At 33.6% G+C, this 13,632-nt stretch overlaps 1 protein-coding gene across 1 annotated transcript in view; it reads right to left on the reverse strand.

Moving 5' to 3' along the window:
• Positions 1 to 13,055, reverse strand: part of LOC106104080 — a 22,171-nt gene extending 9,116 nt beyond the window's left edge. Inside the window, exons 1-2 of the mRNA XM_013284022.1 lie at positions 12,490 to 13,055; positions 5,226 to 5,513 (exon numbers count right to left, since the gene is read on the reverse strand). Of these exons, the coding sequence (XP_013139476.1) occupies positions 5,226 to 5,513; positions 12,490 to 12,529 (328 nt within the window). The 5' untranslated portion in view covers positions 12,530 to 13,055. The remainder of the gene's footprint in view (positions 1 to 5,225; positions 5,514 to 12,489) is intronic.
• Between the last annotated feature and the right edge of the window lie 577 nt (positions 13,056 to 13,632).

Consider the following 13,632-nt stretch of genomic DNA (forward strand, 5'->3'; position numbering starts at 1 on the left):
TTTTCAAGTAATTATTTCGTTACTTTTTAGTGCACTGTTTTTTTTGAGAATATTTTGTTTTGTTTTTAGTGCATTTTGTTTTTTTGTTTTTTTTGCACTACGAGTATATTTGACCTAGGATTTACCAAGATTTAAATAAAGACAACATCAAAATTATTAGTCACTGACTATATCCACTATTAGTGGATTTGACGGCAAAGGAGGTAAATATCATTTTTATGTGCATCTCCTCCTCCGACGATTAACAGTAGACAATAAACTTGAAATTGCGGTTGTCTATAGACATTAATTTTTTATATTACAAGCTGGCTCATTTATCAGCTTGTAATATAAAAACTGTGCTAAACACCGATTGCATGATCTCGACCAACTAATTTACATAGATTGGGTTACGTATGAAAGCTTATTTAAATTGTGTGACAAAAGTTTTATTTTGATAATCAAACACGTTGCCGTAGAACATAAAAAGCTCGATAACCAGTTTTACGGTTCCAGCCGCCATCTGTCTTATCTTGGCAGCTTTATAGCAGCCTACGCAGCGCAGTTACCGGCGACGTAAATCGCAAGGGAAAAGATCAATGTTTACTTTGTTTTCTCTAAATACATTAAATATTCTAAGCTAGAGAAATCAGCTAACAAGAAATTTTAACAAATATTTTTTGTATAGATCATCATCTTTCTCCTTATCCAACTGCCGTAGAGTCAGCGCAACAGGTTTTTTTCCTTCACATAACTCTATCATACGTCATCTCAGTCATCACTCCCTTCTAGATCATGTCACCTTTCACGCAATCCATCTATCCATATATAACAGAATTTTGAATAAATGTGACATTGAAAAAGATTCCCTTTATACTGCTAAACTAAAATTGAAGTCGTGGTTGTTGATATAAGAATTAATAAGCATTGATTTGTTATACTATAATTTTTCGCAATTTTGCATGTTTTACTCTTTTTTTTTACTACATTTGTTAAGTTAGTTTACGTTGTAATTATAGCTAGATATGTTGCGGCTAATGATGTACAACTAGTGTTATATTTAATTCACAGAGCTGGGTCTCCGCGACACAGGCTGTGCCTAGTGCGAGGACCCTGGGTCAATTTTCTGTAACCACTTTTTGTTAAATAAATGAATTTATTTATTTATTTATTTATTTATTTATTATCTCTTTGTAGGTCTGTCTCTTCCGGTGTACCCTTCCACACACATAACTAACCTTCTCCTTGTTACATGAGTGAGATAAAAAAAAATCTCTTTATAGTTTGGCAATATATTTCAAATACCATTTTTTTTAACATGCAAACATTTCAGTAACACCTTTTTGAGTATTAATTCACTTTTAACACAACACTGCAGCAAACTGTGCTCATAAATTGTAGTGATACGGGCGTAATAAATTAGCATTGACACAGAGAAGCTGAGAGAAGTGTTGGTGGCGCACTTTTATTTAAATTTATTCCATTTTAAAACACAGCGCTGTAGTACTGTTATTGTAGTGAATATGCTGTTTGTAAAATTAGCAAATGTGCAATCTTTTATGCCACATTCCGATAGTGAAAATAAACGAATAAGAGATATTAAAAAAAATAAATGCAAGGTCGTCCGTTGTTTACTGCGCTTAGTTACAATAAAACCAGTATATAACGAAGCAACGGTAACATATGTTTAGTTAGGAGAATATGAGAGCCTCTTGTGAGGTGTAAGTGATTGTCTTGTGATATTTTTTAAAGTAATATCTCCTTTATAATAATGTACATTAAATAAAATCGCGTCGTCCGCATCGGTTAACGTGGACCGACTATCGGGGTCACGTGCTCAAATCCGCGAGAGTAATCCGATTGTGTAACCGCGTCCGCTCGGAAACTGACGAAGGATCGAACTACGACTCACTCGGTCGCGTGTCCTGCCCTAATTCAATTACTGACTCAGGTTAACGTCATTTTTTAACCTTTTGAGGTATTAAATTATGAAGATAAATAGAAATCAAACTTCGAACAGATTGCGGCGTTTTATTGACTAAAGATTTAAAGGGTCTTTATTTTACGAATCCCAAATATGACTAACTTTTCCAATAAAATACAGTTTTTCTTAATGTAATAATAAATACTTGTGTAACTAGCCGGGATACTACAAATAAATGTAATGTTGTACAATATAGACTTAGGAAGCTTTAATAGACTGAAATGCGCTATAAAAATAAAGTTTCTCCTTTCGTTTCTGAAGCGAGATAGCAGCTAAAGGCCGCTTTACGACTGCTCGTAACGATGGATGAAATCGCTAGTGAGGTATTGCAAAGGCCATTACAATGTTAAGATACAATTACTTCCAGTATATTCACTCTGTTAACAGATATTAACTATATGATCTTAGAAGGTTTAATCCTTTCGATCTTCTTATAAAAAGAGACTGATCTCCTTGGGGAAAAAATATTGTAGAACTTTTATTGCTCTTCATAGCATAGTTTTTATGTGATTTCTTTTAATGAGAACGTGTTCCTTAATTATAACTAAGTAAAAACAATTATTACATTCTAAATATTATTTTGTCAGCTTGATTAAATTTACTTTCATTAATTTAATCGTTAATATTCAATCAAACTGTACATTTAAATTAAACTTAAATGTAAATTTAAAATTATTACGTTAACGAGCTAGAAGGAGGATATAAAATTCTTAATGAAACGAATTATTAGTTCACAGGAAGTGTCAGATCTCGAGAGGTTTCGTTTAACAAAATGCGAAACCTTTAAAGTGCTACTGTTGAGAGTGGCCGAGTTTGTGCCGACCCTAAGTCGAAGCAGATAAGTACGAACAGATTAAATATCTAATAAGATTATAAACCTTGTTAACTCGACCTGTTGTTGACAGAGTAAATAGACAAGATGATTTCTATGATTTTGTTACATTATAGGCCTATCGTACTGCCAAATAAAACTATTGGATTACGCAATGTGGCTCATAGAAAGAATAATACCGTATCAGATTGTATGCCAAACTCTTACCATAGAGAACTTTTTGTTTAATCCCCAAGCTATGATAAAATAAGAATAACTATATGATACGTCGTCATAAACATTGAGATAAATGTTATAGCGAGCCCGGTGTAAGTAGACAAAATGTGATTACATTTCATGTCAAGTTCTGGAAAATTGCATGCACTTTAATATCGTCTTCAAGTGTAAATATGGAGCGCAATCGTCTAGACGCTCCTGTCGCGACATCGCTAATATTTTATGCACCATGTTATAAACTGTCTTATTTACTGAACACTCGATATTTGGTGCAAATAGATTTTTATATTGGAAATAAAACGTGAGTTTTCAATACCAGTGTATATGTACTCAGGATGATAAAAAATGATCAACGATTTCCATGTAAAACAAATTTTATTCTAAGAGATTATGTAACTATAAAAGTTTATTTTAGGTTGGTAGGGTATGAAAAACAGTAAGGAGAAAAATGATTACATTGTATTTGGAGTGATCCACTCATCAATATTTCAAATCGTTAATTGATGCTCTACGCTATGAAAATACATCACTAAAATATTCAAGAGACAGACACATGAATAACGTGGATAAGGAGGCTTTGCAAATTAGCATACTGAAGCAGCATTTCGTCATGTGTCGATGGATCGATATCCATTTGAGTAGACTTGTCCCAGTTATGATAACGTGTTAAATACAGTGTTTTCTATAATGTACTTGCAAAAAGTATGCAGGAATAATGTTAGTTTCAGACACTTTTAAAGATCTTTTCGTCGTTATATGCTAGAAATTTATAATTTACGCTTTTTAAGTTTCTCGTAACTTCAACAGTTAATTGACAATAATTAGAAAAGGTTGAAAGACACTCAATTTGAGACTCCCTCTGGCCCAATTAGATCAAAAGACGTGACGACTTATAATGTAATTAACAAAATAAATTGAGTTGAATTCGCTTTTAAAAAAAGCGGGAGAGAATTGTGGTTCTATCTCTATGCTCCCTTATTCCCAATTGCAATTACTTTTCCTATCTCTTCAAAGGAAGTCATATCTCGGTATAAGATTTTTGCTTTAAAAAAAACAGTTTCGAGATGTTGTAAAAAGTGTAGCTTCTAAGATAAATTACATTCTTTAATTTTTACCGATGCACTGGTTCCGTTAAACATATTTTTTAATCAAATAAGTACTTTTCACAATAATATTATCGGTAAAGATTTGAAATTTCAAGCTTTTAAACACGGCTCAACACATAATAAAGATAAAAATTTTACAAACGTGAATACTCAGCGTAAAAGAGTAGAACTAGAATACTAAAATACTAATAGAGGAATACGTTCCGCATTCAATGGTGCGAAAGTCAAACAGTATCGAGGTAGACAAGCAAATTGCTCGGCCCCTAGTGTTTGCTTTTCATTTCAATTTGAGCTGACTCAGTATGTGGTAGTTATAAAGCAAGCCTCAGCGAAAACAGATACAAAGACCTACCACACCATCGAGTTTGAAAAGTAAACGAAATTTTGAACAGAATGTTGAATGATCTAGTCACTGCATTGAATTGCATTTTTGTTTTCGTCTTTTGTTTGGAATTTAGTTATAAAGTTTTTACTAGAATCGGACTTTAAAACAACACAAGATTTAGATTTTGGCGATTGAGAGAAGCGACTCCTTACGCGGAATTAAAAAAAAAACAAAAGTGAATAGCCTATGTATTCTTCCAGACTATCCTCTACGTCTTTGTCAAATTTCATCGAGATACCTTCAGTAGTTTATGATACACACTAATTACAAGCAAACTAACAAACATAAGTAAATAGCTAGATGTCCTTAGTTTAAAATAGTAAGACATATACGATGAAATATTTTACACCTTGATAGCTTACAAAGTAAGTAGTCTTCATCATCATCATCACCAGCTCACTAAACGTCCCTACCGAGGGGCTCGGAGCCTACCCTAATAAGGGGTGACTAGGCCATAGTCAACCACGCTGGCCAAGTGCGGGTTGGTTGACTTCACACATATCTTTGAATTTCTTCGCCGATATGTGCAGGTTGCATTACGATGTTTTCCTTCACCGTAAGAACGTCGGGTAAATTATGTACGTATAAAAATTCAAAAATCGAAAATCATATTGGTACATGGCGGGATTCAAACCCAAGACCTGTAGATTACAAGTCAAGTGTTCAAACCACTGAGCCACCGACGCTGTAGTAAGAAGTAGTGTAGTGCATTAAATAACTTACGTGTGCAATGTCTTGGCTCGTCAGAGGAATCACCGCAATCGTTTGTACCGTCGCAGAATCGATTTATAGGTATGCATTTTTTGTTCGCACAATGATATTCAGATATGCGGCACCGAGAATCGTTCCCATGCAGAACTGGCAGTGACTCCGGCTCCGGAATTTCATTACTCACATACGGTTTGTCTCTCTGATACACGCTTTTCGGAGCTTCACTCACGAAATCGCAATCGGTGAATTTGATTAGCGTGAATATTAAAAGACCGATTCTCAATCCATTATCACTGGAACCTGAAACAAATGATTCAACATGTTAATACATTTTAAAGTATATACTACATTTCACAAGAAAATAATGAATTCGGATAAAAACAATGAACGTATCTAACGCCTTGCAACCCATCTCACAATTTAGGATTTCCGTTACATTTATTTTCTAGCATCCAGGTAACAGGTCGGCTTATGTTTGCCACCTTTTAACAAATAGCTGAAGGAAGAATGCTCTCAAAAGAGCATAACATTTTTCTTTCTTAAAAACACTAAGCCTTTTTAAAATACTGCGAGCAAAAGACCATTTTATGAGGCAGTTGTCAGTCAGTCAGTCAAGCTAAAAATGAGGTTCCTGTGCAGACGGCATTAGCAACTCCATAATATATATGAAACCCAAAGGCAAAAAAAATGCAAACGTTGGATGAAATAACTCATCAAAGCCCTATAAACGCCGTGAGATAGATTTGAAAATTTATCCTCGAAATTTCTTTGAAAAAATATTCATACCTCGCTTCGTCTCTCGGTTGCGAGCTTTACAAAGTTATGCTGAGAACGCCCATTAATCTTATTTCATAAAGCCTATTTGATATTACCGTATCAATACCATTGAAGACTTTTTGGCTTGTAATTTTAATACCTCCAAAATAGACAATCAGAACAGAAATTATTTTTTTTGTCGCCAATTTGCTAAAGTCTATATTTTTTAGGGCCTTGGTGCGTGAAGTTAGGATATTTTTGGAAATAATCGGTAATATATTTTATCACCGGAGGTGAGGAAAACGTTTGCGAAACCACATTAAATTAATCTCTCGTGTATTTCACTTCTATTTTACACACACAAGTTGCAGCCGCTAGAAAACTCCTCAAATTAGCATCCAATTTGTGTAATGGCTTTCAATTTGAACCAACGTGTTAAATTCAAACGAGAGCTCTACAGTTTTTGCGAAACTTCAACAAAACTTATAACCTCCGTTTAAAAAATGCTTGGAAAAATATAATAAAGAATTTTATTTACTTCCTCACAGTTCACACCATACTATTCAGAAGACAAACATTGATCAACTTGTTTCTACAGCGAGATCGTAAAGAGACACTATACTTTTTATGGGAAGACGACGATATTTTCCCTCAGTACTGTACTTTTTATGACAAATAAAGCAACAGCTTGTTTTATTCCTTTACTTATCGTAAAAATGAAGAATATAAATACTGACAGATAAAAGTGATGTGCAGATATCAATAAAATACAACAATAGTACGAAATCAAAAAATAGAGAAAAACATAGATCTAGAACATTAACTTAACTACAGTCAGAAGAAAGAAGCAAAGAACGTCTAAAGTGTACAGTAAGGATTTGGCCCATTTTGCCCTAATGAATCTTATTTTTAAAACAATTTTATGCCCCGAATCTACATTCTATATGCATGGAAGATACTTCATAAATACTAATATTTCAAGTAATATGCAACTGACACTAAAAATACGACTAAAATATTTGAAACATTTAAATAATTACACAAATTCTTTCCGGTGGTAAAATGTTTTATTTATTTTTCATTTCCTAGCTGTAGTAATGATAGATAAATGTTGCCGTCCTGATTGATTCCGCATTTTCGAACGCTTCCAACTGTGAAAAACAACGACTGCCGCTGCGTTATTGCGCGCAGCCGGTTGCCCTACATAGCTTGCAGCATTGCATGGAAACATTGGCCATTGTTGCTATTCAATAAATAAACTCCTAAGAATTTTCATTTTACTGCCTCATGGTTGGTTTAAGGAGCAATTGTTTTTTAGCTATTTGCTATTTATAAAATACATTTTTACAAACTTCTTGCGAAATATTAATTTCAAGAGGTGGTCTGCACTACGAATATTTAAAAATATTAGCCAGAGTGGCAATAGCATCTGTTGCACTTTAAATCCTTGCTCTTTTTCCTTTTAACTTAACAAATCGAGGTTATATTGGTTAGTTTTCCGCTTTCATCTATAGAAAAAATATTTGACGATTTTTGCCGGATATCCAAGATTGCAGTTGTAGTTGCATCCAGTGTTATGATAAAGGGGGCCGATGTAATAATTGCTAACTAACCTTGAGAGTAAATTGAAGGTCGACATATGGAACACAAACTCAATCACTGTTCGAGACAATTGAATTTGCATTGTCAATAACTATTTTGTAATGTACAGTTGGTAATGAAACCGCGGTTGGTTTGGGACTGATTTATTATAAATCATCTAACGATATAATATAAAAATCTACCTACATTAGTCACAATAATTTACATGAAATGTGTAAATCATTTTCCTTTTTCCATGCATTTTAAAATTTTCGATGTTTCTTTACCAGTATCAGTATTGTAAACATTTTAGAAGAAATAGATTTGAACCTAATAACTTTCTACATGTCTTTAAAGACATCGTTGTCTCTTTTTCAGCCCTTGATATGTATTAGATTAGTCTAATAGACATCGGAACTGTATCTGTTTTAGCTCCTACAGTTTCCTTATAGTGTTGATATCATTAAATCCCTCAATGGAGTAACGTCAGTCAGCTTTGTTATCAACATTCCGTGCAAGTATTCATGAATTTATTACGAAGGTAGACATTCCAGCGAGCGGTACACAAAGCAAATATCCCCAGCCTAGATATCTAGGTCAATGCCACGCAAAAATTCCAACGCCGTACATCGTTTTATTTTACAAATGAAACTTTTTACGCTCTTTTTAGGGAAGAGGTTTTTATAAACTTTTTAAATTAAAACACACGTTGGAAGCGTTTCTTTTTATTTTTGCAAAATATGAAAATTAATATTCGAACTTTACCTACGTCTAATTTCTTATCACTTTGATGACATTTTTATTTGGTTCATTGTTTTATAATGCTTCATATGTAGATTAAAAATAATGTAAAAATACATAAATGTACCTTTGAATTAAAATTTAAAAGGACACTGCAATATACATGACACTTTATAAATTGACAAAATAAAAAACAATAAGCTCTCTATTCATTGGGTGTACGGTAGCAAATCTCTTTGGACCTATTTCACCATCATGACATTCAACAGTTTGTGTATAATTCAAAGTAAATTCACTTAAATCCTTCGTGATATATTTAGAAGGCCTCTAGGGCGTTGTAATTTATAAAGCACTTTAGCTTTCGGTTACAAACTTTGGCGTAGAACATTCAAGTATGCTACATCTTTACTTAGACAAGTAACGATGTTAAGGTAACTGAAAAACCAACTTGATATAAGTGTTATAAAATCGAATAGCTCGAGATTTTTTTATGCGATGAGATAATAGGGATATAAACCAAAAAGCGTTATGATTGGATGTAGATGGCTACAAAAGAAGACCGGAGAAATATGGATGGATTGTGTGAAAGAGGATATGCTTAAGAAGGCAGTGGCTTCAGATATGACGGCTGATAGAAATGTATGGAAGAGCAGCACATTCTTTGCCGACCCTCCGTAGGGACAAGAGCAAATTGATGATGATGGAGATTGATTTTTAACTCAGAAAAAATTATACATGAAAAATTGAAAATTAAAAAAACTTTTTAATCAAGAACACAGTATACGCGTCATTAGCCACTCCTCTTTGCAACATGGTTCACTGCGTGTTTTCATGAATTTATTATTAAGGGTGACATTATGATGGGTCGGACAACGCAAGCATTACGATGTCAGATTTAGGTTAATTTCATATTAAGAAAACAATAATGGCATTCCATAATTTTATACTACACCTATGTCAAGCCAATCGTTTGGATCGCATATATTTTAACAAGTTACTATATGTTTCTTCCAAAGAGTAAGTACCGTTTAAGATATATTGACTAATTAAAAAGCTCATAAACTTGCGAGCTTTTATAGTGAAGATTTCCACTTCTCATCGAGAGCAAATGAGAACGATTTAAAATTTTCAATGACTACCAGTTAAAGTTAAGTTCCATTTATTTTATCATCTTTATTAAGGTCTTTCAAAATCACTGTGATGACTCAATGTTACCAACATCACATGACTAGAAAATTCAAATGTTAAAGGCTTCGAGCAAATATTGTTGATCGAAGATTAAAGGTCATGATTATCAGTGTCCCCTTCTAAGGACTCGTTGTTATTATAACAATCTTGTTGAAGGTCACCATTAAAATTATAAAGGAAAATTAAGTTATCAAAAACAAAAATTACGAGTACTTTCATTACTTAAGTTGGAAAATATAACAATGACGCTTCAAAACTTCTAAAGACATTTTCTAATTGCTTTAAGGGAACTTTGTAATAAATTGGAGAGCTCAGTCTTTGCAGATGTATCATTACAGGGTCTATCACGAATGTTCACGTGATAGTTGTGTGAACATCTTCGTAACGTTATACATAAGTTATTTGTTCTATTTTACGCTATGTAGGTGGTTACCGTTACACAAATTTTATAGAAACTTTGTCGATGATTTTACGAAAACGTACATATTAATTTTCGTGATAAGCCTTCAAGTCTTCGTAATAAATTGTCAAAGAGTTTCATTTCACGATGGTAACTATTGAGATTGATGAAACGTCCATTTCTCAAAGTCGTTTATTAAATTTAAGGCCAGCATAAAACGAAATTATAAATGTAAAGTACCTTATATCCTAAATTAGAGTAAGCTCTGAGCCCCTGGGTGAGGCCGTATAGGGAGCTGGTGATGATGATCTTATATCCATATTCTAAAAGCCTTATATCTTAGATAATTTAAAAAGCAACTGCCGATATAAGATTTTTGAATTATCAAGAAGTAAGTAATTTTTATGATTAACCACTAACATTAAGATTGTGATGAAACTCCGGCAGAGCCTTTACAGTTGATTATTAAACATCGTTAATGGAAAACCATATTAGTTTGATAAACCCATGCTAGAAAAGCAAACTATGCCTGATTTCAATTTCATTTAGCCGTTATCGTACTAATTTCAGTTCATTGCACGTTAGAGCATTGATGGCTTGTACGTTAACTTTTGCTACATTAACTTCGCTATTGAGAGCTCTTGAATACTTTTCGTTACTAACACTTGAAGGATTTTATTCATTATCTTTGAAGTCTTTGATTTTATCCGATTGACAGGTTAACGTTTTTCTTATGTTTAATTTTAATATTTGTACAACGAAACCTTTTTTGTTATTTTTTTCATTAACGTTTTGTTCAGAAATACTTTAAATTCAGTATTTTCATCAAAAGAACGCCTTGCGTAATAAGAAACAAAAGACACAATTTAATTTCAGCCTCACTTCGAAAATTCATTTACATTTTGAACAGAACGATAAAGTTTTAAGATTATCGAACTAATTTAAATGAGATGAAAATTTATGACAATTTCATAGTCGAATTTGAAATGGTTGAATTTAATTTTAATTAAAAAGAACAATGTGGTTATGACTGCTAAAATTTTCGATGAAGCCTTGCACAAAATGGCATTACAATCATGGCATTACAAGTGATGGTATAATGAGTTGCAACAGACATGGTGACAACAATAGGCAAAGTTAATTATGTCGATGCACTAACAGACTGCTATTTTACTTTTAACTAAAATATGCATGAAATATTTTATTTAAATAGTTGAACTGTCTGGAGCGCGGTGGTTGTATGAAAATATTCAGTTACATTTTGTGCAAAGGTTAGGCAAGGTGAGGCTACACAGAGTTCAAGAACCCAGACGATGAGCACGACGTCTGACCTCACATCAAACTGCATAAAGTAATAAAGATCAAAAGACAACAATGGAAGAAGAAAGATAAATACAAAAGGAAAAGACATCTTAGTGAAGAAAAAATATATGTAACATGATCCTTAAAAATATTGCAGCATACTTCCCTTGTTAGAAAAAGTGTGAAAACATTTTGATAGCTTCGTTAAGTTCACTGTAGATAGAAAGAAGACATTCTTCAGAAATTTTAAATAACCTGGATAGAATGTTTGAAAAAAAATCAATATTAAATGAACCCGAAGAGCGTAGACAAATTTAGGCCAAAGATAAAAATCTGCAATCGACGAACATGCAGCATCGAAGAAAGATGTTAGAGATATGTCAGACCATGTCAAAATCGTAGACTGAGATCTCGTACTTAGCATATTTGTTAAATAATACTTTATTACATTCTTTTTTTATGATCCTAGTTAAGTCTAAAGCCTTTTACTCTTCCATCCATCTTAACCTTCGACGAAGAAGCTTTTTCCGTTTTATGTGGTTCAATTTTTAGTGCGTCTTCTCTTTTTTTGTTAATGGCTGGTACTTATTTCTTATCCTAGTTATTTGCCCATTTCATACAAGGTTTGTCGTCGACTTCGTCCCCATATTAAAAAAATAAGTAACGTTCTTGTCTATGCCAAATTTCAACTAGATCCGTTTCACCATTTTGAATATACCCTTTAATATCTAATCTATCCGTCCATTAAAGCATACGCATTTATAATATTAGTCACATGTGCAAGATCATTAAAAATACACATCAGGTCCGCGGTTTACCCTTCAAAGGGTTTACTATAAAAATCCTTTGCCTAAATCTAGAATTTTCTATCCTAATTCCGAAAACTTTATGAAATGGTAAGACGTCTACATTAATTGTAGATTTTTAATAACAATTCCCAATGAAGGTACTCCTTGAGTACAAAAGATTTCTACGAATCCCAAATATTACATAGGCGTCAAAGACAAAAGATTTTTTTGAACAATAGATCTTTTACGCCACAAATAATTGCAGCATTTTAATAGAACTCTCTCATCAAGGCCTTACGGCGCTGAATAAACAATGAATACAATCGTTATGACCAACTTTTGAATTATTGTTTTTAAAACTGGACACGTAACAGATGCTTTGTTTAAAGTAGAACACTGGAAACCAGCAGTAAAAGTACCAATTAAAAAGTTTGCTTATATCTAAACGACGTCAGGTGTAATTAGATTGCGCGACTCAATTATTAGAACTGAAATAGAGCAGATTTATTCATTTCCTCACCTTTTATAGAACTCATCGTTGTAGCTCCAGTCTTCTTCATAGGTGTCACCAATTTCTCATTTTTGTATTATGGTAATTAATTATTTATAACGTAAATAAACTACAGCTAAATCTATTTTCTAACATTTTTCTCTAACTGCGAAGTTCTAATCTCTCTTTTTATTCAGACTACGCGTATTTAATTGCGTAGGTGTTTTAAAACGTCACTAATTAACGAAGTAGCCACAATGTTTGCGGTAAATGTCAAGTGAAAGAGTGCAAAACGGAAACAAGGTTGGTACGCTAGCGCGGGAAAACGTGTCAAGGTTACCCTGGCACTGGCATAATGAGACCGCGGCAAGCACTGCAACATAGCCTATACGGCGACACTTATTTCTTTCAAATTTCTTCAAAATAATCCCTTAATACTTCAAGTGTATCCCACCAGCATGAAACTTAAACACGCGCACTACGATCCCTGCTGACGTTAAATCAACATGGGAAAGCGTTTTGCATATGTGTGCGTTACTACATCTTCAAACTATTCCATATTCGAATTACTGACGTGGTTCGCGTATACGGTTGTGCGACACACCATCCCTCGTTAGGGGCGACAGAGAACTGGATGCACCAGCAGAGGCCGCCGCTGGTGAAATTGGCGCAAATTCAACGCATGCGCGTAACATTTGCGATCCGGCGGGAGCCGATCTGACCCGACGCCCCTCGCCTGATAGAAAAATCGAGGACGTATCGTGACGTCAGGACCTCGTACCGCGATCACAATGTGGGTTAATCGGACGTAACAAAACAACATGGAACTTAAAAGAGTCCCCACAGCGTAAGCCTGACAGATTGAACGATACAAATAAAGATACGAAGCGAGGTAAAATAAGCCTCGGCTGTTGTCATTAAAACGAGGCCTTTCTAGCCTAGCGTTATGTATATTGTCGCTTAGCTGACTATTATGTAGAGTTAAGTAAATCTTAGACTTTCTGAAACTTTTATATAAGATGCCTTTTATTGTTGAGACATTTTACAGGACCATTTGACAGCCTTTGTAGTTCTGTACTTTATGTAAAGAATAATTTTAGTATATTTTTTTTATTTGCAGGAATACTGCAAAGGACGAAAAATTATTAAATCCTATACAATTGTTTAATTAAT

Source organism: Papilio polytes, unplaced genomic scaffold, assembly GCF_000836215.1.
Source record: "Papilio polytes unplaced genomic scaffold, Ppol_1.0 DF824270.1, whole genome shotgun sequence".
NCBI classification, from domain to species: Eukaryota; Metazoa; Arthropoda; class Insecta; order Lepidoptera; family Papilionidae; genus Papilio; species Papilio polytes.